Source organism: Carettochelys insculpta, chromosome 9 (genome assembly GCF_033958435.1).
Source record: "Carettochelys insculpta isolate YL-2023 chromosome 9, ASM3395843v1, whole genome shotgun sequence".
Taxonomy (NCBI): domain Eukaryota; kingdom Metazoa; phylum Chordata; order Testudines; family Carettochelyidae; genus Carettochelys; species Carettochelys insculpta.
This window is the reverse complement of record NC_134145.1, coordinates 36,257,502-36,284,285: the sequence shown is the minus strand read 5'-3', so window position 1 is coordinate 36,284,285 and position 26,784 is coordinate 36,257,502. Positions and strand designations below refer to the sequence as shown.

General features: G+C 41.2%; 1 protein-coding gene across 5 annotated transcripts in view; it reads right to left on the bottom strand.

The window, feature by feature from the left end:
• Positions 1-25,156, bottom strand: part of PTBP2 (polypyrimidine tract binding protein 2) — a 90,288-nt gene extending 65,132 nt beyond the window's left edge. For 3 of the 5 annotated variants that reach the window (XM_075002612.1, XM_075002613.1, XM_075002614.1), the window contains exons 1-2: positions 24,989-25,121; positions 23,285-23,315 (exon numbers count right to left, since the gene is read on the bottom strand). In XM_075002612.1, the coding sequence (XP_074858713.1) occupies positions 23,285-23,315; positions 24,989-24,996 (39 nt within the window). In that variant the 5' untranslated portion in view covers positions 24,997-25,121. Of the gene's footprint in view, positions 1-23,284; positions 23,316-24,988 lie in introns of all 5 variants that reach the window. The other 2 variants (XM_075002611.1, XM_075002615.1) reach the window with 2 other exon arrangements.
• Between the last annotated feature and the right edge of the window lie 1,628 nt (positions 25,157-26,784).

Sequence of the window (26,784 nt, the reverse complement as noted above, 5' to 3'; positions counted from 1 at the left end):
GCTTGCATTGCTGTTTTCTGAATCAAGTGAAGACTTTTAAGTCTGGCTGTCAAGGGTAAGAATCACAAACAAGTGGATCACTGGAATAAATACAAGTGTACCAAAAGAGGATAGAGGAGGATGTGGTTTTCTGTAGAAGAGTATTGTTTTTTTGGTTTTGGGGTTTTTTTTTTGTTTTGTTTTCTGTTTTGATGACCATGTCACCCTGGAGTCCAGGTGAACATAAAGACTGTAATCTTGATGTGTAGACAACACAGCCCTAAAAAGAGTGACAGAGTTCTTTGAAGCACTTCTATGCCCCAATCCTCACAGCAACACTTATTCCATCATTACAGGATTCTGCTTCAGACAGCTGCTCTTCATCTTCATTACACACTGGCTTTTTTCTATACAAACTAAATGGGAGAATTTCCAGAAGTACTCAAAACTGTAAATGCTAGAACACTAATCCTACATATTTACCCCAAGAAGGGAAGAGTCTGTACAGAGTAACATGCTACTTGATGAACCACTCATTTACAACTTAAATATGAAGGTTATGAGACCCAGCCTCTTTTAAATGGTCCTCACTCATGCCTAGAAACTCAATTTTGTCCTTCCTATCTCATCCTGTCACCCTAAACACAATGTTTAACCAGAGATGTGAATAAAAATATTTAAAGTGTGGGTCTACCCAGAAAACAGCTACATAAAGTGACATTGTGGGATTCCACATTCAACTGCCAAGCTTAAGCTTCATAAGCATACACTGCTTCGTACACTACAAATATGAAATACAAAAGTCGTAAAATAGAGGGAATGTTTAAATCTTCTAGGTCTTTCAAAATTATCAGACAAAACTATAGAAAAGGAGGAAGAAAGGGTAATGACTAACCACAGTGCCTACATCTTTGCTTTAAATGTTGTAACTAATTCAGAGCCCGCTGTATAATTAAATTCAAGTCAGTTTGTCCCAACTTACATTACTTTGAAAATGTGTCCAGTCTGAATGTTACAGATTATGTTACACAACTGCCAGTTTTGCCAGGCCATCACAATAATCAAAACCCCCTAAAATCTAATTAAAAAACATTCAAACGGCCTAAAATCTATTGCAACCTTATTTTTCCCACATATCCAAATTAATATATATTTTAACTCTAATATTAATCTCTTTCCACATCAAGGAAGCAAAGAGCAGAAATAAGCAGTCAATTCCCAAACATATTTTAAAATCTGTTCCTGGGTTTAATAAAATTTAGTTGATAATTGCCTCATGAGGACTTATCAAAATTTCTCTGAAAAGCTATAAATATATGTGCATAAGCTGACTACTGAATTTCCTTTATTAACTCTTAAGTAGAGAAAAAGGTTTCACAGGTTGATTATTGTACCTAACATAATAGGTTTGTTCGCGGTAAAGGCAGCTTATTAAAGTTTATCACACACTTTAGTCTCCTCCGATAATAAAAATAAAACAAAGTGAATGGTGTTACTAAAAGCAGTCAGGAAATTAACAGAGCTATCCCTCTATTTAAAACATAGCCGCAAGAGCAAGTATCATCTAACACATAAGAACATAAGAACGGCCATACTGGGTCAGACCAAAGGTCCATCCAGCCCAGCATCCCATCTGCCGACGGTGGCCAATGCCAGGTGCCCCAGAGAAGGAGACAGAAGACAATGATCAAGTGATTTATCTCCTGCCATCCATCTCCTGCCCTTGTGATACAATTAATATCTAAAACGTTTTTAATTACAATCTGGTGGCGTGGAGATACAATAATTAAAAAAAGAAGTTGTCTCTTTTCTGAGGGATTTGTGACTTACCAATGATAAAAGTCTATTTTAAATAAAGCATAGGACACTTTTTATGTGCATGATGAAAGAAAGCATGAAAGTGTTATTTGGTAACTTTAGTTACATTACACATTTACCACAGGTGGTCTCACCTTAAGGGTATTTGTCATGCCAGGAATTTACCACTACCATAAAACTATCTGTGTACATCTAATTGCAATAAAAAGACTCACAGCAGAGCCACAACAGGCCGATGTCAGGCCGATGTCACTTGGGCTTGCAGGGCTCAGTCTCCAAGGCTAAAATTGTAGTATCAATTTTCAGTCTTTGATTGAAGCCCAAATGCTTACTCTGCAATTTTAGCTCTGCAGACAAAGCTCCATCAGCCTGAGAGAACAGGCTCTAAGGCTATGTCCACACTAGGAAATAAAATCGAATTCATTAGACTTTATACCAATAGATTTTATAAAGTTGATGGTGAGTGGCCACACGTTTAGAAAGTTGACATAGCAAAGGTAATGGGGACATGCTAAGTTTGACTGTGTCAGGAGTATATTGTGGGTACCTATCCCACATTTCCTGAAGCCCCATTGCATTCTGGATTTCTGTGCCTGTGCGTTATGGGGAAAAAAATGCTCTGCAAGTGGCTGTGGTTGTCTGATACCATCGCAGAGTGCCTTGCCCTCACTCCCCACTTCCATTGAAAACAAACTGCCAGATGCACTTTTGAGCCATTTTTCTACAGCCTGCCCCGGCAAACACCATCACAAGGCTAGCAGGTCAGTCCTGAGAAATGTAAAATGCAGAAATAAAAATCTGAAAAGTTTCAATTTGGAGCTACTAAAAAGCTGTTTTTTGATATTGTTGAAATGCTTCATTTTGATATTGTCATGTTGAGTTATTTCATTTTGACCCAGCAGCCACTCATTCAGGTAGGAGGAGAGCCGTGTGGTATAAGGGGCAATGGCATGGCGAGAGGGGCAGCCATACAGCCTGCCCTGATTTCTGCTTCCTGCTGACCTGGAGGGCAACAGAGGTGAAAGCAATATCTAGAACAGACATACTGGGGACACTGTGGGATACTTCTGGAGCCCAATAAAATCAAATTAAATTAAAAAGCGTCCACACTAGCATTAAGTTGATCTTGTAAATTCAAATTTGGTTTTACTTCTTGTGAAAAACCTGGAGTAGAAAAGTCGACCTTAGGACCCCTTAAAAATCAACAATGATATTTGTAATGAAGACAGGTACATTATAAAATTGACTTAACTCCCTTAAAATCGACTATGTTCTAGTGTAAACTTAGCCAGAGAGTTGGTGCCACAGGTTTTCTAGTAAAGTGCAAATGTAACCTTAACTTCTAACTACGTCTACAGGTGAATGACAAGTAGCAGTATTACAGAAGAGTTGCAGTATTCAAAAGTGTTCAAAATAATCAGCAACAGCCACTCCAATAGCTAAAGTCATTCTTCAGGGTAAGTTTCTTACAAATTGAAAATGTAAAGAGTCTTTGGGCATTAAAAAAGCCATTGTTCCCCAGGGATAAAATACTTAGAGTTTTAGTCAGCAATTTTTGGTAGGGCCGGAGGAAAAGTGCAGAACTATAAGCACTCGTTTATAGATTTCAATTTGTATCAGCAATAAATACGAATTTCATCAATATTCTGTTTTGGGCTGTCAACTACAGTTAACTCAAGCAGTTAAATAAAATGAATCATGATTAAGCACAGTTTTAATTGAAATGTCAAACAGAATACCAATTCAAATTTAATATTTTCCATGTTTTCCACATTTCCAAATACACTGATTTCAATTACAATACAATAAAAAGTGTACAGTGTTCACTTATTTTGATGATAAATATTAAGAAAAAACTATTTCCAATCACTGCTAACACTTACTCTTGCACTCTTAGGCCGCGTCTACACGTGCATGCTACTTCAAAATAATGGCGCCAACTTTGAAATAGCGCCCGTCATGGCTACACGTGTTGGGCGCTACTTCGAAGTTGAAATCGACGTTAGGCAGCGAGACGTCGAAGTCACTAACCCCATGAGGGCATGGGAATAGCACCCTACTTCGAAGTTGAACGTCAAAGTAGGGCACGTGTAGACGATCTGCGTCCCGCAACATCGAAATAGCGGGGTCCGCCATGGCGGCCATCAGCTGAGAGGTTGAGAGACGCTCTCTCTCCAGCCCCTGTGGGCCTCTATGGTCACCATGTGCAGCAGCCCTTAGCCCAGAGCTTCTGGCTGCTGCTGCTGCAGCTGGGGATCCATGCTGCATGCACAGGGTCTGCAACCAGTTGTCGGCTCTGTGGATGTTGTGTTGTTTAGTGCAACTGTGTCTGGGAGGGGCCCTTTAAGGGAGCGGCTTGCTGTTGAGTCTGCCCTGTGACCCTGTTTGCAGCTGTTCCTGGCACCCTTATTTCGATGTGTGCTACTTTGGTGTGTACACATTCCCTCACAGCGCCTATTTCGATGTGGTGCTGCCCAACGTCGAAGTTGAACGTCGACGTTGCCAGCCCTGGAGGACGTGTAGACGTTATTCATCGAAATAAGCTATTTCGATGTAGCGTGCATGTGTAGACGTAGCCTTACTGTGCACTCTTTGTTGTGACAGTGCAACTCACAAATGTAGTTTTTGTTAAATAACTGCATTCAAAAACAAAACAATATAAAACTTTAGCAACTACAAGTCCACTCAGTCCTATTTTTTGGTAAGGCATCAAAAGACACACAAGTTTGTTAACACTTGCAGGAGATAATGTTGTCCACTGCTTGTTTACAATGTCATCTGAAAGTGAGAACAGGCATTCATGTTACAATGTGAAGCTGGTGTTCCAAGGTATTTACACACCAGACATGCTAAACCTTGTTAACACTGAGCACAGTAATGTATGTACATATTTTCCTTGCTAACTGAAGTTTCCACTTCTTGCATATGACAAAAAGGGCTCCAGTCAATAAAAGCTTATACCCAAATAAATTGGTCAGTCTTTAAGGTGCCTTAGGACTCCCTGTTGTTGTAAATGAAAATGTAGAAAATATCCAAAAACAGAATTTTGATTAACTGCATGATCACAATTAGTTGCAATTAACTTTTCTAACTGCTTAACAGCCCTCATTTTGTTGTCATAAGATGACTTTTTAGTGAAATACCACACGCATATATTTTGTTGATGCATATTTTGTAACTAGTAAATAATGGTTACTAACCTCTCATAATAGTTCTTTGAGATGTGTTGTTCATGACCATTCTAATCAGGTGTATGTGCCTGCACATGTGAACAGCAGCCAGAAAATGTTTTCCTAGTAGCATCTGTCAGGTTGGTCTGGGCATCCCCTGCAGTCACACCTTCTTTGTGTTCAACGGAGCCCTGTCCCGCCTCACTCCAAGAGGTGCAGAGAGTGGGTACTGCAATGGATGTGAACATCATCTTGAAGAATAGTTACCAGATGAGAGATGAGTAAAGGTTCATGACCTCAAAATTTTGAAGAAGGGGCTTGTGGAAAAAATGCTTTCCTTCTGGAAGATCCCCACAGGTCACACATTCACACATGTATTTTGAAGTCCAGAAGAGCTTCTTCTGGGCTCTGAATCATGTGCTGCCCATAGGCTAATAAGGAACAGGAAATTTACATCTGCACCTCATTAGCATGTTCCAGACAGCTCATTACCACGCCGCTTTCAGTAAAAGCGGCACGTGTACACGCAGCCTCTAAGAGTAAAAAAAAGAATTCAGATAAAATCCCAGAAACAGAGTGGGAGCTATCTAGTTTATTGCATCCAAAGTAGCATGTACAGGGCAGGTGGCCTACATGCACATTTGATGCAAGAGCTTCTGGCCCTCAGAGACTGAGCAGACTTGGAAGACCAGGCTGACTGACTTGGAGAAGGTAAGGGAGGCAGCCAAATGGTCTCACCCCACCCCTGCAGTCTCTGTGCTGTTGAGGACCATGAATCTCTCAGGGAAGGAGAGCATACAGAGTTGAGGGAAAATGATCCCATAGTTGGGACCCTCCTTCCACATGATGTTGTGTTATCCTCTCACACAGAGAATCTCTCTCTGGGGGAAAGATTCCAGTTACTGGGAATTCCAGTTACTGGGGGATTCAGTGATTAGAAACATGGATAGCAAGTTTTGCTATGAACAAAAAAAAACTGTATGGTGACTGACCTGCCTGATGCAAAGGTTGCGGATCTCTCAAGACATCTAGATAGATTTATGTATCATGCTGGGGAGGAGCCAGTGGTTGTGTTACACACAGGTACCAATGACAAATAGGAGGCTAGAAGAGGCCAAATCTAGGCTGCTTGGAAAGAGATTGAAATCTAGGACCTCAGTGGTAGCATACTCAGAAATGCTTCCAGTTCCACATGCAAGGCCAGGTAGACAGGCAGAACTGCAGGTTCTCAACGGTTGAAGGAGACAATGGTATAGGGAAGAGGTGTACAGATTTACTAGGAACTGGAGAAACTTTTGGTAAAGACGACGTGCTATACAGGAAGGATGGGCTCCACCTAAACCAAAATGGAGCCAGACTACTGGCATTTAAAATTTAAAGTTATAAAAAAGGTTTTAAACTAAGAGTTGGGGTAAATCTGAAAGGTGTGGAGAGGCACAAAGACTGGACAGACACATTCCTTATGGGAGTTCTATTAATAGAGATTCTTTATGTTCTAGTAAAGATGACAAGATGGACAATAAGATATGGGTACGATCAGATGAGGAAACAGTCGATCTAAAAGAGTCCCATTCAATTACATCAGGAAATGGCTGTAGTGGACAACTGCAGAAGAACTTTGTACATCAAAGCTTAGGGGTGATGCGGCATGTTCCTCCCCCAATCACCCACCCACACATCCAATGAGCCAGGAACAAGACTCAGGGAAAAACTACCAAACAAGATACGTGGTGCCACTGTAGCAGAACAATTTGTAGATAGAGATAAGAGCAAGGGCACAAACATGCAACAGTCTTGTATAATGAGATGCAGTAAACACGTAAGCAGGGTTAAAGAACGAGAAATAACAGAACCAATAACAGATCAATAACTGACAGCTAAGGAAATACCATAAATGGTAATGAGTGACCTAATGGAACTGTATAATGAGGCAGAAAAAAAATGTATATAACCAACAAAAATCAATGCAATTTGTAGTTCACTGATGGCTCATGGACCTGATGCCTCGGAAGACGAGAATTCTCACTTGTCCACAGCTGACTGGAGTCCCCAGCTTGCCAAAGGGACATAAGAGCCACTTTCCTATCACGCTTTTGCTTTTTAGTTAAGGATTTATTGCTAAAGCCCGTCAGGGCAATAAACTGCTTGTGGTTAACAGATACCTTGTCAGCATGTTTTGTACTCAGAGAACCCAGTGTCCAACCTGAAAAATTTTTGATTGCAACTATGGCAGAAAGCTAAATAGTGATAAGTCTTTAAAATGCTTATATGCAAACACTTGAAATCCAAATAATAAGAGGTGGGAACTAGAGTGCCGCATATTGAATGAGAATATTGATATAACAGGCATGAAAGAAACCTGGTGGAATAAGGATAATAAATGGGACACAGTAATACCAGGATACAAAATATATCAGAAGGACAGAACAAGTCATGCTGATATGGGAGTGGAAATACATATGAATGAAAGATTAAAATCAAATAAAGTAAAAATCTTAAATGAATCACACTGTTTCATCCAATCTTTATAGATAGTTACTTCCATGCTCTAAAATGAATACAGATGTAGGAATATATTAACAACTACCCGACCAGGATAGTGTTAGTGATGATGAAATGCTAAGGGAGATTAGAGAGGCAATAAAAATAAAAAACCTCAATAGTAAGGAGGGATTTCAACTATCCCTACATTGACTGGGTACACGTCACCTCAGGACAGGAAGTAGCAAAAAAAGGTTTCCTGACACCTTAATTGACTGCTTCCTGGAGTTGCTGGCTCTGGAACCCACACAAGGTGAGGCAATTCTTGATTTAGTAATAAGTGGAGCATATGAACTGGTCCAAGATGTGAACACAGCTGGACTACTTGGAAATAGTGACCATAATATAACGAAATCTAACATCCCTTTGGTGGGGAAAAACATCACAGCAGCCCAACACTGTGGCATTTACTTTCAGAAAGGGAAACTATACAATAATGAAAAGGTTAGTTAAAACCAAAATTAGGAAGTACAATGCCAAAAGCAAAATCCCTGCAAGCTGCATGGACACTTTTCTAAGACACCATAATAGAGGCTTTACATAAATGCATACCCCAAGTCAAAAAACACAGTAGGAAAACCAAAAAAGATCACCATAGTTTAACACCCAAGAAAGAGAAGCAGTGAGAGATAAAAAGGCATAATTTAAAAAGTGGATGTTAAATCCTAGTGAGGAAAATAGAAAGGTGCCTAAAGCAGATCTTTTACAAATATGTTGAATAGCACTGTTCCACGGTATCCACCTCTTTCCACTGAAAACTAACCATTTATTCCTCTCATTTATTTCCTACCTGTTTTAAGAAATAGTATCTGATCTGTGAGAGAACCTATCACCAATTCCTTATTTTGCCTAAGACCCTTTGGCATAGGAGCTGGTCACAGATTTTTGGAAAATGTTTTATCTTTGTCTATATATTTACTGACTCCCTCGGTGTCCTTCAAAGAATTCTAATTATTTGGGTGAGGCATAATTTCCCTTTAAAAAAAAACATACTGACTCTTCACCTGGTACTGAAGTTAGGCTTATTAGCTTGCAATGCCAGGATCATCTCAGGAGCTTTTAAAAAATTAGAATTACGTTAGCTATCCTCCAGTCTTCTGGTACAAAGGCTGATGTAACTGACAGGTTACATAACTGTTAGTTCTCCAAGTTCATATCTGAGTTACTGAGTGCCATCTGGTCCTTGTAAGTTACTACTGTTTATCAATCTGTTCCAAAACCACCTCTCATGACAGACGACTTCAATCTCAGAGATAGTTCCTGATATATTCCACTTAAAATGAATTTTTTTTTTAAATTTGGGATATACTTTTAGTCTGGGCATCTGGCATGGTGCTTTAAATAATTTCCATGCAGCTTGCAGGTAATTCACTCAGGACTGTTCCTTTAAATATCAATTTAACTATCTATTTCATTTTTGCGTAGTCCCCCTTTTTGAATTTAAATATCACTATGGTGGGTTTCTTTGATATTTTACCCCTACAACATTAAATTTAATTATACTATGGTGACTATTGCTGAACAGTTCACTTATGGCTAGCAAGAAATGAGTGACAATAGGAAGGGACTCCACAAATATGTCAGACAAAAACAAAAAAAGAAAAGATCATGGCTGCTGATTAATGGATGTGAACTGGTAACAGAAGATTACAGGAAGGTAGGGTTGATCACTGAAGAAAAGTAGAACGTTTTCTCACAAATAATAACTTCATTAGCTGTCCCATCACATATTATCATTGACAATGAAAGGGAAAGGATGTAGATTAGAATACGTAAACAATACACCAGAGATCTTCTGATTAATCTGAATGACTTCAAGTCAGCAAAGCCTGAGGCTGTTCACTTCAGGGTGTTGAAAGAAATCTCAAAGCCACTGACAAAAATATTCATAAAATCATGGATGACAGGAGAGGTCCCTGAAGACTAGAGAAGTGCTAACGAAATGCCCATTTTTAAAAACAGGGAAAAGATGAAGCTGGGGAACTACACACAGTCAGTCTGATCTTGATATCCGAGAAGCTACTAGACTACTGTATAAAAAATTTAATTTGTGGAAAAACTGGAAAATGAAGGGGTAATCACTAGCAGTCAATACTGATTTACCGAGAACAAATAATGACAAACTGAACTGATTTCCTCCTCTGACAAAGTAAGAGGTTTGGTTGATCCAGGGAATGCAGTGGATATAACATACATGTGTACTTCAGCAAGGCTTTTAAAACAGTCAGACATGACATTCGGGCAAGCAAGCTGGAGAAATGCAACATTAATGAAACTGCATTTAAACACATACATAACCGGTTAATCCATCCCAGAGAGTAATTATTAGTAGAAGTGTATTAAATTGGAAGGTCTTGTTGGGATTCCACAAGGATGTGTCCTGGGTTCAGTGTTACTTAACATCTTTACCAAATACCTAGATGTAGGAATAGAGAGCATACCAATCCAATCTGCAGATGACACACATCTGTAAGGGGAAGGAGGGAATGTATACTTTGGAGGGTAGAGCTAAAAGTCAAAGAGATCTTGATAAATTGAAGAACTGGGCTTGAGACAACAAAATGAAATTCAACAAAGCTAAATGAAAGGTGTTAAAGTTAGGAAAGGAGTAAGAAATGCACAAATACACAATAGAGGATAACTTGTTTGGGAACAGCCATCGCAAAAAACACAAATGCAATACCAGAGGCATAGCATGCAAGTCGTAGGAGATGAAGGTACCACTCTGTTCAGCACTGGGTAGACATCAGCTGCAGTATTGTGTCCAATTTTGGTCAACAATGTATTGAAAGGATGTGGAGAAACTGGAAAGAATCCAGATGCAATTATCAAATATGATTAAAGAGTTGGAATGAAAGCCGTATAAGCAAAGGCTGAAGGAACTGGGTATGTTTAGCTTGAAAAAGAGTAGACTGGGGGGTGGAGGCACAAGAGGATTCTTCAAATATTTGAAAAGCTGCCATTTAAAAAAAGAAGAGCGAGAGAGAGAAAAGCTTCTCTCTCTTGCTACACAGGACAGATCAAGAGGCAGTGGGTTCAAATTACAACACAGCAAATGCAGATAAAATCTCAAGAAAAACTTCCTAACTCTGTGATTCTTATAATGTAACAGACTGTCCATGGAACTCTGGAGGTTTTCAAAAGGAGGCTGGGTAGCTACCTGCCTTGGATAGTTTAGACTCAAGAAGTCCTACATTTTGGCAGGAAAGTAGACTAGATGACTTTGTAGGTTTCTTCAAACCTTATAGTGTATGAATCTATGACGTTCAATGAGATCTACTGCAAGCCAATGCTGCACTGGCTGTGAGCACTGGGCCTGGAGGGTGTATTGTACACCAAGCCTAGAAGGTGAACAATGGAGAAGGAAAGTGTGGTAGAGGATGTAAAAGTCCCCAACTCCACCCCCCACCGTGTTTTATAAAAATAGGCTTGTGACTATGAATACATGTAACTCAACAATGCTTTGAACAAAATACCTCATGAAACCTATCAGTTTTAATGTTACAGTCTGCTGGATCTGTACATCCTATTTTTGTGCATGTATCATTCTTGTACGTAAAGTTAGAAATACGAAGTGTGAATCAGTTTATAGTTTTAAGTGTGCTAATGAGAGCTGTTACTGATACCCCAGAAGCCTAATGGCTTGATGAGCAACTGCACGACTTGTAAACTGCCTTATTTATCCTGTGAGTCCAAATGGCAGTTGGCCCCAGGGAGAAATGTGATCATACCATCCAATACTGGGATCCATTTTGAACCTGGTGTTTTTCCATTGGAATGAGGAGGATGCCAAAAGAAAGATTACTGACCTGGGGGAAAGTCTATTTAAGCAATGGGAAGCTACCAGTCTTTTGTCTTCAGCTGGCTTCTGAAACCTTCTGGTGCACCCAGAGGCTATGTCTACATTACAGCAGTCTGTTGACAGAAGTTACTGTCTCAAGAGATCTTCCGGCAAAAATTTAGTTGACAGATTATGTCCACACACAACAGTGGATCAAAACAGCAATCTGCTGTCAACAGAGAGCAGCCAGACTACCCAGCTGCTCTCTCAACATAATGGCTCACTGGAACCTCAGCAAATAGGGCTGGTGAACTAGAAGCCCTGTCTGTTGTCAGAGGGGCCCCCGGAGTGTCTATGTGGCTTTTTTTGTCAAAAGAAACTGCTGAAAAAGATATTATTCCTCATTACAGAGAGGCAGAATGCTGTTGAGGGAAGCACCAAGTTTCGTCAACACTGTTGACAAAACAAATTTTGTGTGTAGATGCTCCACAGGTTTTGTGGACAAGACCCTCTCATGTAGATGTAGCTGGAGAGGATACAAAGAAAAGCTGGAGACCCAACTTGGTGAAAATATTTTGACTCTGATTTGAAACTTTCTACCTGAAATAAGAACAGGTGTTTAGGGTGAGAATTTGTACGTAACACGTTTCTTAGTGGATTAGAACCAGCAATGCATTTGCTATTAATGTTGAGTAACTTACTTTGATCTATTTTCACTTGCAACCACTTAAATCCTGCTTTTTGTGTATAAAAAAAAAAAAACACTTTTGTTTACTATCAGGCCCTGTGTAAATAATTGTTACCTGGGGAGAAATCATGGTGCATTGATAAAAGGGAGTTAACTTATCAGCTTTCCACATGTAAAATTTCCTGGGTGCTGAGCCCTAGAACTGTGTCCTGCCAGAGCTGAAATAGTTTTGCATCTGTATTGTTCTGCACCGGGGGGGGGGGCAGTTACCCCAATTCTCTGACTTGGCTGGGGAGACCAGACCTTCTGACCCCACAGGACAGGGAGGCAGGGAGCCCCAGAAAGCAAGAAGGCAGGCATCAGAGGCATAATCAGAACAGGGGAAACAATCGCAAAGGGACTTCTGTAATTTCACACCACCACACAGGAGAAAGATCCAGGAATCCTTGCAGGAGAGAGAAAGGGAAGTCTTCCCAGGACATAATGGGGATTTTCAGGAAGCCAACAAAGGCTAATGGACCTGTAGGGTCAGCAACCATAGGTTCTCCTCCCTTTGCAGGCCACTGAAAACTCAATATTGGGATATTCCTATACCATTCTCCCCCCACCAAAATTCCACATGGCATCAAGAGTCACTGCACTATCCCTACCACTCCACCGTGGAAGATGTTAAAGACAACACAGCTTTACATATACTGGCTTGCAAATGCCACTGTAGATGCAGTAGCTATAATGGACATGAATGTTCATTTCTGTTCATCAGTTCTGTTCCATTAATTTAGAAAATGTTATTAATTTTCAATTTATCTATTTTAAAATTGCAGGGGTAGTTTGCACGGATTTTGCTACATAATACAATTCCGTTATTTGGAGCATAATTCATCTTTATTAATTCACAACATATGCTGCTGAGTCCTTAGTAGTTTGGAAAACAACTAATGACACAACTTATAGGATCACTCACAAGCAATATGTGAATTGACAAAAGTTATTTTTCTACAGGGACAATAACCAGAATACAATTCCTACTAGGCCACAAAATAGCGTGGCTGGACAATGCATACTACAAAACAAATTACTCCACTCACTGTCAAATTGCCTTTCAAAGCCCCCATGTCAACTCTTCAAATAGCCCTGCTCAAATTAAGAATAAAGCCACGCCAACTCTGCCCTATAACCTGGCAGAAACTCTTCCCCTTTTGCTTCACAGATAGTGTGCAGGACACAGCAGCTATTTTTCTCCCTGAGACCTAATACTGTGAGTAGGCAACACCAGTGACCCTTCCAGTGGACAAATGCACATCCAACTGTCATTTAGTAGTTTGGAATCTAGTAGTTGACTTATTCCTGCTGTTGAAGCAACTTGTCTATGGCTTCATGAACCAGGGGAAGAAGGCATTGTCATTTCAATACCGCCAATGGTAGTCCACCAGGAGAGAATCTGTCCTTGTTGAATTTCATTGTATTTACCTCAGACAGCTCCTCCAGTTTGTCCAAACCACCTGGAATTATAATCCTGTCTTCCAAAGCACTTGAAAGCCCTCCCAGCTTGGTATCACCGGCAACTTTATAAGCACACACTCTATGCTGTTATCTAAATCACTGATGAAGATACTGAAGTGAACCAATCCCAAAACTAACCTTTGCAGAACCCCAGTCACTGCAGCCTTCTGGAATATCTGCGAACCATTGGTAACTAGCCTGTGGGAACTGCTATCCAACCCAGTAATGCTCCCACTTTATAGAAGCCCTGTCTAAGTTGTATTTCCTTAGTTTGTTTATAAGAAGGTCATGCAACACTATATCAAATGCTTTACGAACATCTAAGTAAACCATATCTACCACTTCTCCCTTACCCACAATGATTATTATCTTATCAAAGTAAGGCATCAGGTTGGTTTGACATTAGTACTTTTCAAATCCATGCTGTTACTCATCACTTCATCTTCTAGACCAGTGTTTCCCAAACTTAAAACATTTGGATATGCCTTCTGGGACTTAGACTTATTGGCGTACCCACTCTCCCGCTGCTGTCCCAGTGCTTACTTCCTGATTTTTAGTAATTTATTTTCTGCTGCATACTCCTTGAAATCCTTTCCCATACCACATTTTGGGAAATACTCTTCTAGATGTTTGCAAATGGGTTGATTATTTGCTCTACTATCTTTCCTGGCAGAGAGGTTATGCTGACAGGTATGTTTCCTAGGTTATCCTTATTTCCCTTTTAATTGATGGGCCTTTATTTGCCTTTTTCCAATCTTCTAGAATCTCTCCCATTTTCCATGAAACTTCAAAAAGGATAGCTCAGATATTTCCTCAAATTAGGTACTTGACAATTCTAGGATGCATTTCATCAGGTGCAGGTGACCTGAAGGTATCCAAATTACTTATGTACTTATGTAACTTCTCACTTTTTTCTCCTATTGTAACTTCAGAACCTATTTCACTTTCTCCAGCATCCTCTATGCTAGACACCCAATCACCATCAACCTCCTTGGTGGAAACAGAAACAAAGATGTGGAAATGGCAGACATGCTTAACGACATTCTCTGTGACTATCTTTCCCTCCTCGAGTAAGGGGCCTATCCCATCCTTGGTCTTCCTCTAGATTCCAATATATACATATCTATATCTACAGAATGTTTTCTCGTTACCTGTTACCTCCCAAGTTAGTTTGAGGTCCCTTTGTGATTTCGCCGAATATTTTTCCTACATACTTGTGTTACTTGTTTATAGTAGTGGTTCCCAACCTTTGCCAGACAGGGACCCATCCTGACAATCCAAGGTGGCTCGGTGACCCATGGCAATACAAAAAAAAGGGGGTGGAGGGCAGCACGGGCAGTGTCATAACTAGCTAATTTTGCACCTGAGGCAAGAATATAAATTTGAGCTACCTCACGTTTACATATTCATAATAGTTATTGAATAGAAAAGGAGAAATATATTAATAAAATAATAACACTACATTGACTATAGTTAATCAGAGCTGTGGTGGTGGAAAGGCACTCGTCCTCAAACTGCTCCCCCTGGCTTAAACCCCACAATCAGGGGCTAAGAGGGTCACACTCAGGGTCTGGAGGGGGCCAGAGGAGTCACGTACAAGAGCTAGGAGTCATTCAGGGGCTGAAGGGGGCTGGGGTGTCTCACTCAGGAGATACAGAGGGCTAGGGAAGGCACAGAGCCCCGACCCCTATGGCTGGAAGCCAGCTAGGTCACAGAGCCCCAGCCAGCAGCGTCAGCTGCAGGAATCCTGGCCAGGTGCAGGTAGAACCTTGACCCCCACAGCTGGGGTGCAGAGCCGTGGGCTGACAGCACCAGCTGGAGAACCCCACCTGGATGCGGGGGGGACACCCAGCTGGAAGCCAGCAGGAGCGCAGAGCCCTGACTAGCTACCCAGGCTTAAGCCCACTAACCTCTAACCCTGCCCTCTCCTGCCTACCTCACCTGAGCTGGGTGCTGCTTCTTTGGCTCCCTAGCTGTCTGCACTATACCTTTATGCACGCAGGTAGGTAGTTCCCTGCCCTGCATGGCTAAAATGGTACTTAATGTAACCAACTGGGTTAACTGCCTGACAGCTGTTGAGACAGTTAAGAAGTTGAGTACCATTTTAATGTGAATGGCTTCTTAAGAGCCACCTGGGGAGCCACCCAGCCCAGCCAGGAACCTTTTCAAATGTAATCGCAATCCACATTTAGGTCACGACCCATAAGTTGGGAAACCCTGGTTTACAGTCATCTTTTTCAATTAACCTATTTTCTATCTTTTGCAGGATTCCTTTTTGATTTTTAGATGATTCAAGATCTCCCCGTTAAGCAAGGGTGGTTTCTTGTCATGCTTCTTATCCCTTCTACACACTGTAATAGTTTTCTCTTGAACCCTTAATAATGTCTCTTTGAAGAGCTCCCAACAGAGCTCTCGCTTCCCATGGGACAAGAAGTCCTCGGGCACCTTATAGACTAACAGATATTTTGGAGCATAAGCTTTCGTGGGCAAAGACCCTCTTCGTCAGATGCATGAAGTGGGTCTTTGCCCACGAAAGCTAATGCTCCAAAATATCTGTTTCTATAAGATCCCACAAGACTTCTTGTTATTTTTGAAGATACAGACTAACTTGCCTACCTTTGATACTTCTGCCCATGGGACCTTACCTACAATCTCCCTGAGTTTGTTAAAGGCTGCCTTCTTGAAATCCATTGTCTTTATTTTGCTTTTTCCCCCCCTCCTACCGCTCCTTAAAGTCATGAACTAATCACTCCATCATCACTTTTGCTGTCCACTTTCAAATTCACAACTAGTTCCTCAACTTGTTAAAATCAAATCTAGAACAGCTGTCCCCCTGCAGTCGTTTTCTCTGACTTCTGCTCCTGTGTAGTCTGGTCACAAGGACTTAATCACATCAATAAAGGTGTTTATTGTTAATGCGAAAAGGAACATAAATGAATCAAGCAATTTACTGGCTCTTACAACAAACCCATCCATGGTGGTGGTTTTACTGGATGATTGAAATCTTTAACTTTCTGCAGATACTTTGTTGTTTGAACTATGTTTACTTGCAGTACTGCTACTAAAAGTACCAACAGATGACTCTGCAGTTGATGCCGATAGACAATCTAAGCCTCTTATGCTTAAATGGGATCCTGAAGCAAAATTCAAACACGATTTAGAATATTCTCACTCTATTTAGTTAATCATTTACATTTTTTTCCAGAAAGGATGCAAATCTGATTACAAGTCACCCCTGCCCAAAAAAAAAACAACACACACACCATACCAAACCTAAGACTCACCATGCTTAATTTCAGAGTAAGCCCTACTGAACTCACTGGCACTTCTGCTTTTAAAGAAAACAATTATACGATGGAATTCCCTTGAGAAAACTGAGTTATGCTGAAGTAACTGTGAAATACGGAATAGACTTACAGCATCATCATTACAATCTGGGCCATGATGTTCCAAAGCAAGGCACATGTACTATGTAATATAAAGTGAGAAAATGATGCTCATTGGCAACTGACAATTCTAGACATCTCTTACTGCAGTTCTCTGTGCTATATACTTGGTTGACAGGTTCAGAATCTACTTAATTAAACAAACCATAAAGATTACCTAAGCTAAATATATTTTTCTTTCTAGCAGAACCCAATAGTTCGGGGATTTACTCATCAAATCACAACTATACCAAAAGGCTTAGAGAGTCCTGAAGATGATGCACTGCAAAGTGAATTCAAGTTAGTAACCAGTTGATCCACATTGTTCTCCAGACACATCCCCTTAATTTTCTCCCAATAAGTAGTTTTTCCTTACGTGGGTTCATTCTTGCAACTAAGCGCTCCATCTCTTTCTTGCACTTGACAATTTTGCCTTTTTTAAACCAGGGAACAAATATCTTCAAAACAGTCGCAAACAGAGTCTCCTAAGCTATGCCAAAGCTATGACAGTTTTTCTATGGCAGAAATATGGGAGAATATACGAAGATCTGTGTGTGCTGAATAATGTCCTCTCTTTTTCTTTCCAGTCCACTCCACTCCACCGTTACTTTCTATGCTGCCTCTGACCTTTCCAATAGATTGTCTATTTGTCTTTAAGTCAATGTCTTAACTAACTTTTCTGCCTTGTGTGGCCCAGGTCCACTACCACACAAGCACAGAACTAAAACAGTGCTATCCAGCCTGGTCTTTCTTTGCATATATTACTGTAGTATACTGAAAAGCAGAAACTGAAAATCCAAAACTGGTAGATAGGTTAGACAGATTAGTACCATTTATTCATTTTTGAGGCTATAACTGTAGGTGTAACACGTTTGTGTATTTCATTGTAAGTTATTTTTAAACAAGAAATTAAATCATAGAATCACAGAACACTAGGACTGGAAGGGACCTCGAGAGGCCATCGAGTCCAGCCCCCAGCCCCAATGGCAGGACCAAGTATTATCTAAACTATCCCCGACAGACATCTATCTAACCTGTTCTTAAATATTTCCAGCTATGGAGAGTCTACAACCTCCCTTGGCAATTTATTCCACTGTTTGACTGCCCTGACAGTTCGGAACTTTTTCCTAATGTCCAACCTAAACCTCCCTTGCTGCAGTTTAAGCCTGTTGCCTCTTGTTCTATCCTCAGAGGCCAAGAAGAACAAGTTCTCTCCTTCCTCCTTATGACTCCCTTTTAGATACCTGAAAACCGCTATCATGTTTCCCCTCAATCTTCTCTTTTCCAAACTAAACAGGCCCAATTCTTTCAACCTTTTTTCATAGGTTGCATTCTCTAGACCTTTAATCATTCTTGTTGCTCTTTTCTGGACCCTCTCTAGTTTCTCCACATCTTTTTTGAACTGCGGTGGCCAGAACTGGACACAATACTCCAGCTGAGGCCTAACCAGCGCAGAGTAGAGCGGAAGAATGACTTTTCGTGTCTTGTTCACAACACACCTGTAAATGCATCCCAGAATCATGTTTGCTTTTTTTTTTGCAACAGCATCACACTGTTGTCTCATATTTAGCTTGTGGTCCACTATAATCCCTAGATCCCTTTCTGCTGTAGTTGCTCCTAGACAGTCTCTCCCCTTTCTGTATGTGTGAAACTGATTGTTCCTTCCCAAGTGGAGCACTTTGCATTTGTCCTTATTAAACTTCATCCTGTTTACCTCAGACCATTTCTCCAGTTTATCCAGATCCTTTTGAATTATGACCCTATCCTCCAAAGCAGTTGCAACCCCTCCCACCTTGGTATCATCTGCAAACTTAATCAGCGTACTTTCTATGCCAATATCTAAATCACTGATGGAGATATTGAAGAGAACCGGTCCTAACACAGACCCCTGCGGAACCCCACTTGTTATACTTTTCCAGCAGGACTGAGAACCATTAAGAACTACTCTCTGGGTACAGTTATCCATCCAGTTACGCACCCACCCTACAGTAGCCTCATCTAAATTGTATTTGCCTAGTTTTTTGCTAAGAATATCATGACAGACCATATCAAATGCTTTACTAAAATCTACTATACCACATCTACCACTTCTCCCCTATCCACAAGGCTCGTTATCCTATCAAAGAAAGCTATCAGATTAGTTTGACAAGATTTATTCTTTACTAACCCATGCTGGCTGTTTCCTATCACCTTACCACCTTCCAAGTGCTTGCAGATGATTTCTTTAATTACCTGCTCCATTATCTTTCCTGGCACTGAAGTTAAGCTGACTGGCCTGTAGTTTCCTGGGTTATTCTTATTTCCCTTTTTACAGATGGGCACTATATTTGCTCTTTTCCAGTCTTCTGGAATCTCTCCTGTCTCCCATGATTTTCCAAAGATGATAGATAAAGGCTCAACTCCCTCCTCTATCAGCTCCTTGAGTATTCTAGGATGCATTTCATCAGGCCCTGGTGACTTGCAGACATCTAATTTTCCTAAGTGATTTTTAGCTTCTTCTTTTTTTATTTCAATTTCTAACCCTACCCCTTTCCCACTAGCACTCACTATCTTGGGCATTCCTTCAGACTTCTCAGTGAAGACCCAAACAAAGAAGTCATTAAGCATCTCTGCCATTTCCAAGTTCCCTGTTACTGTTTCTCCCTCCTCACTGAGCAATGGCTCTACCCTGGCCCTGGTCTTCCTCTTGTTTCAAATGTATTTATAAAAAGCCTTCTTGTTTCCCTTTATGCCTGTAGCTAGTTTGAGCTCATTTTGTGCCTTAGCCTTTCTAATCTTTCTCCTGCATTCTTGTGGTGTTTGCCTATATTCATCCTTTGTAATTTTTCCTTGTTTCCATTTTTCATACAATTCCTTTTTTATTTTGAGATCATGCAAGATCTCCTGGTTAAGCCAAGGCGGTCTTTTGCCATATTTTCTATCTTTCCTATACAGAGGGATAGCTTGCTTTTGGGCCCTTACTAATATCCCTTTGAAAAACTGCCAGCTCTCCTCAGCTGTTTTTCCCCTCAGTTTTGCTTCCCATGGGACTTTACCTACCAGCTCTCTGAGTTTACCAAAATCTGCCCTCCTGAAATCCATTTTCTACCCTTCCTCAGGATTGTGAACTCTATGATTTCATGATCACTTTCACCCAAGCTGCCTTCCACCTTCAAGTTCTCTACCAATTTCTCCCTATTTGTTAAAATAAAATCTAAGACAGCTTCCCCCCGGTAGCTTTTTCAACCTTTTGGAATAAAAAATTGTCTCCAATACAATCCAAGAACTTACTGGATAGTCTGTGCCCTGCTTATTAGTTTCCCAACATATATCTGGATAGTTGAAGACCCCCATCACCACCAAATCTGGGGCCCTGCTTGACTTTGTTAGTTGTTTAAAAAAAGCCTCATCCACCTCTTCCACCTGGGTAGGTGACCTGCAGTAGATGCCTAGCAGGACATCACCCTAGATTTTTACCCCTCTTAGTCTAACCCAGAGACTCTCAACACGTCCATCTCCAACTCAGTCCAAGTGTGTACGTTTTTAATATATAAGGCAACACCTCCCCCCTTTCTTCCCTGTCTATCCTTCCTAAGCAGGCTGCACCCTTCAATACCAACATTCCAATCATGTGTATTATCCCACCAAGTTTCTGTGATGCCAACGATGTCTTAGTTATATTTATTCATTAGCACTTCCAGTTCTTCCTGCTTATTACCCATACTCCTTGCATTTGTATATAGGCATCTAAGACAATGATTTGATCTTGCCTCCCTGTTTTGCCCTGACCCTCTTTGTACTCTGACATTGTTGCCCATGTTGCCTCCCATTTCTGACCCATCACCCAGGTTTCCATGTTCTCCACTTACCTGTGGGCTTTGCTCCCCTGCCCCCGTCGAACCTAGTTTAAAGCCCTCCTCACTAGGTTAGCCAGTCTGTGTCTATGCTGGTGACCCCTGGTTCTTGTGTTATGTGAAGTGGTATATAACACTTCCTTATTCACCTTCTCTACGTTATTCATGATTTTATAGACCTTAACTACCTCTTTTTTTTAGAAACTAACCATATTAACGTTTCCAATCTCTCATGTAGATGCTGTTACACACCCCATTGGATTTTTTTTTTTTGTGAGATAGGAAAACCAGAACTGTACATGTTATCTGTGGACATACCATGTATTTATATAGTGGCATTATATTTCCTGTCTTATCTATTCCTTTCATAATGGTTCATAAAGTCATTATCTTTTTGACTGTCACTCCACAGTTAGTAGATATCCTTGAAGAGAAATAACCACAATGATTCCAAGAGCTCTTCCCTTGAGCGGTAACAGCTAATTTTAGACTCCCCCCACATCTTTTTGTATGTATAGTTGAGATTATGTTTTCCAATGCGCTTGACTTTGCATTGAACTTCATTGGTCATTCCAATGCCCAAACTCTCCTTTTTGTGAAATCCCTTTAACACTTCCTAATTGCTTTAGACTTGAATATTTTGGTAATTTTATATCTGCAAACTTTGGAATCTCACAGTTTACACCTTTTTTCCCAGATCAATTATAAACATCTTGACCAGAACAGGTTCCAGTACATCTCTAGTACTGCTCTCTATTCTGAAAATTGATTTTTTATTCCTATCCTTTGTTTCCTATCTTTCAGCCTTGTATCCCATGATTGCTTAGTTTGTTGAAGAGCCTTTGGAAGTCCAAGCATACTATACCAATTGGTTCATCTTTGTCCACATGCTTACTGATCCCTTCAAATAATATACCATTGAGGCATGATTTTCCTTTACCAAAGCCTTACCAACTCTTCCTCAATAAATCCTGTTCACCTATGATTCTTATAATTCTGTTCTTTACTATAGCTTCAGTCAGTCTGCTTAGTACTGAAGTTAGGATAACTAGCTTGTAACTGATTTCTTCAAAAACTAGGTCTTACTCTGCCTTTTCCCTGTCAGTTCAAATAAATGTTTTTTCCTCTTTAAAAAACACATATCACATAGCCTATCTTCAAGAAAAACATGATGAGGTGTGTACCTCTTTAACACTATCAAGTGCCTATGAGTATTTACCTGTTTATATACTACTTTACCTAATATCTGAGGCTTGTTCTCTAAACTCTTCCTTTTATGACTATTGTATTTGGTCAACCTTACTCAGCCTGTTGATGCAACATCTTCCACGACGAAGAAATAAATGTCCCCACTGAAATGTTTAAATTTCATAAAAAGATGATTATCAGGGAATTTCACGTTTATTTTAAAATAAACTTTTGATAAGCGGCCTCAGTTTGCTTTGAACTTGTTACATTAACAGTTGCACTTATCAACATGGAGAATTTAGAAAGTGATGGTTTAAGAATGAAGGAACATGTTGCCTTCCAGGACATAAAACAAAAGTTCTCTAAAAGATTCCGCACATTTCAAACAAAACACAATTTAACAGGAATTATTTCATTACACATAACTCAGAGATCTTAAGAATGATATTAAAAGGGCTTAAGGTGTTGAAATTGTGAAATTTAGTTGTTTCTAGTGCAGCTGGAACTTTATTTTATGGAGTGCCACTTTCAAGAGTCTATTTCATACTGAAAGAATTTTGCTGTGTTCATTTCCATAATCCCAAATATGCTCTTCAACAAGTAATACACACACTAGAAAACTCTCATCTGTTCATAAATTGTGCACTTGTGGCAACATACTTGTCTGTATAGCTCAAGGATAGCCCTGTACCATTGTTCCCTTCACATTAACTATATTTTTGACACCAAGTATTGATCTGATTTCTGAATGCAAGTCACTTCAAGAAGAATCAGACAGCTAATTGAAACTAACTATAAATTCTCCAGTTTTAAGACGCACGCAAATGTGGAAATGAAGGGTGATGAAAAGGGGTGAATAAAAAATACTGCAAATTTCTGCTCTAAGACATGCGGGACAAAACGTCATTCCCATGTTCTGCTTCCATTACATGTGTCCAATTCTTACCGAAGCTGTTTTCAGATGGAGGTGGGGAAATCAGCTTTTAAGGTCACCACATAGCAATGAACATACACTGTTGCACAAGCATTCTCTCTGAGGGATACATCTACTGGAATTATTTTTGTTTATTTGAATAAAGTTTATAAAGTATACAAAGTGCACAAGTTTAAATACATTTATATAACTACATTAATTTTTATCACTGTATTACTCTACCATCCACATAACTGATCTTGTTAACAAATTCTCTCTTTTTCCAGTCAGACTTCAACCTCAAGTTGTTTCTTAAAGCATTTCTTCATGATAAAATGTCATCTGACAATCATTTATTAAAATCTTGCAGCTCACTTCTACTCCACAAATTAACATATCATACTAATAGGTTGCCAGTGTATCATCAGTTAGATTCACATCCTACCTTCACGCCAACTGCAACATCAGCGACAATGCTGTAAAGAAAAAAAAAGACACCTTATTTAATAGTAATAAACATGTTGTACTTTTCAATCCACAGATTGACCCTCAAAATAAGTATGACTTCCCCAACAAAACTGAATTCTTCTCATGTGTTTTAATTAATTTTAATATTTTGAAACTTTGGTGGCCCTGCCCATTAAAATAGCAATGACCACTCACTAAAGAGAGAAGAGACAGATCAACAAAAAACAAAACAAAAACAGAGTGGGATCAAAGATCCAAAATAAAAGATATCAAGAAGAAACACTGAACAGAGACTCTCCAAGAGTACCCACAGCTACAAAGGATATCCATGATGTCAGTGATGAGGAGCTCTATCTATACACAGGCCTTAAGAAGTGAGAGTGGGAAGAGGTCCCACTGTCTGAAAATCTATCCCATCCAGCCTCTCCCTCATCTGGACAAATGCCAGAAAGAGTCTGATGAGGTGACCACTGCACATTGTAGAATAATGTAGAGGATGAGAGTGGAAGGATTTAAGGACAGGTATACCTAAGAATCTTTTTGTTCATTCTTTAGCAATCCTTACAGAACATTTCAAGACACAACATGATTAATACTACTTCTGAACTGAAAATGAGAAGCACATTGGAGGCAGGATCCTACAAATGGCACCTACACCCATGTGGAACAACAGCACAGACACTTTTTATGCAACTCCATTTGCAGGATGTAGTCCTGGGTAGACCGTACATAACAACCCAAAACAGAATACAGCCAAGATACCCAAGTTTAAACAAAATGCCACAAGTGTTAAAAACCAAATGTGACAAGTACAGAGTGCCAGTTCTGCAGGTAGCACAAAGGAGTGACTTTTTAGACTGGGTTTACAACTCCAACATTCTGCTGATAGGCAGCCGGAAACAGACTTAAACACCATGTTACCAAGAGGTTATCTTACACATGCATTCACAAGATTGTTTAATTGGTCTCAGAAGGAGGAGGCAGGTTCAATGCATTCTGGGGCCAGCAGGATGCAGTACAAGTGTTTGGGCTGACTATAAACAGTAGCGGCGTTTCCCAGCCCCAAAGAAAGGAGGGCCTTGTATGCAACTACCCATCCCAGCTCCCTGCCACGACTGAAGGCCCGGGCTGTCCCATATGGCTGACGCCTGCAAATCCATCCCTACTTGAGCTTTTCCTGCCTGCCTCCGCTGTACACAAAGGCATCTTTATACCTGAAATACAAAAGGCCGGGGGCTATTAAGCGGCTATTGGAAACAAAAGAGGTTGACATGTGCCTCCTGCTGCTGCTCCCCGGCCCAGCTCCCCAGCAAGCCAGCTCTGGTTCAGCCCCTTCCCCTAGCCCCACAAATGAGGAGGGGGCAGAATGGGGCACACCCCCAGCAGAGCGCCGAGGGCTCACACAGCAGTGGCGAGTCAGAGAAGGGCCCTCCCCTCCCGCCTGGCAGCAGAGCCCGCGTTATACAGAGGCTCGCCCCGCTCACTGGGCCCCAGTCGGCCTCCAGCTGCCCCACAGGGCGGTCCCAGGCGCGGATTCCCGCTATTCCGGGGGGCGTGCTGGGCACCTAGCTCCCCCCCAGACACCGCCGGCGTGGGGAGCGAGCCCCGCTCTGCCCGGCCCCCGCCGGGAAGACAACAAACGCGCGACAGTGGCCGCTCGCCCCTCCGTCCCGTTACTCACCCGTCCATCGCCGACCAAAACAAAGCGCTGGCAAGCAGGGCAGGGAGCCGCGCAGGCAGCGAAGGGAGACAGGCAACGAGAAAATGGCGGCCGGGCCCCCACGGAAACCGCCGAACGTTGCCGAGTGCCAGGCTTTGCTCCCCATCAGATTGGGCTCCCTTGTTGTCACTGAGCATGCCCGTGCGCTCTGCGCATGCTCGGTAGCAGTGGCGCGCCTGCCATGCCCCGCACTGCCTGCCTGTCTGAGCCACACTCTTCCCACCCAGAGCGGTAGGATAAGGAAGGGGGTTTTCTGGCTCACTGCTGGGCCCATCTGCCACGCCCCATTCGTTTCCCAGCCCTGCTGACTGGAGGCCGGCTCCTTGTAGGGACAGTCTCTGGTCCCCTCAAAGTATGGCAGCTTGTGTGGGGAGCGACTCCTCTGCCCTGCTGCCACCAGGCTGAGCCTGAGAAAAGAAACTTGCCAGATTTGAGGCACAGGGACTTGAAGTGGATTTCCAAAGCTCCAGCCATGAGGCCGGGCTTCTCTTCTGGCAGGAAGAGACTGTCCAGACTTGGTGGTACATCTCATTCATTCCTGGGGAATGCATACTGATGCAACCGATAGAGTGGGTCTTTGCCCACAAAAGCTTATGCTCCAATGTATGCTAGTCTATAAGGTGCCACAGGACTTCCCGCTGGTTATCTTGTCTTAAGATGATAGCAGTTAGCTTATGCCCTGAAACCAACAAGGAAAGGGTAGACAAGTTATTGCACACAATAAAATTATCATCAGAGCTGGTGCAGTTGGTCATAGATACCAGCCACTATTAAGACACCTGATGAACAAAATAGCAAAACCTTCAAGCATCTGTAACCCTGACAGACAGAACCTGTGAGCGTAGGGTCTAAAGCCCTGTACTCCACTGCATGAGCTAAAGGCCAGCTGACTCTCAGCCAAGGTTGTAGAGAGAGACTTCACTCACCTCAGATGAGGTCTCAGTACCTCTGGGTACTACATGCTTCCCCGGGCTGACAAAGCACATCCCAAGCTTCTGAGACCTTCCAGTAGTTCTTCCCGCTTGTAACACTGACAGACCTGGGTTGCTGGCCCCAGGAATAGAACCTGTAAGCATAGGGTCTAAAGCCCTCCACAGCAGCTAAAGGCTAGGCGGCTCTCAGGCTAGGCTGGAGAGCAGAGACTTCACTCACCCCAGATGAGGTCTCAGTAGCTCTGGGTACTACACATCTATAATATGACCTAGCCCCAGAAGCAATTAAAGATTGCACACAATGGTTCATACTTTTTTATACAAATGGCAAAGCTGATAACAAAATCCTTTATTTGGTATTAAGATGACCATACAATTTAAGACCTAATATCATTATTGTACAATATGCGGGTGGATTAGTGCACGTTATACAATACACATGAGTCATTAGCTTTTAATGGTCAATGAGATCAATGATCCCATTGAAGTCATTGGGACTCCTCTTGTCTACAACAGTCCTGCAATGTCATATGTTGCAGGATGGAGGCCTAAATTGGAACAAACTAAATAGCGTGTTTGGTTTCACAGTAATGCAAACTGTCTTTGTTTTATCAGACATCTTGATGCTTTGCTTATAGCTCAGGCTCTTGGAGACAGCTGATTATGGGAGAATCTCTGCTTTTTTTTAAATAAGTTTCTAACTTTTGTAGTTAGGAAAAAAACCTTAAAAATGCTCACAAAGGATCACAAACCATAAGTAGAATAAAAAGACCTCAACATTCATTTTGTTAAAAAATACTCACGATTTTTAAATTAACCCCATGA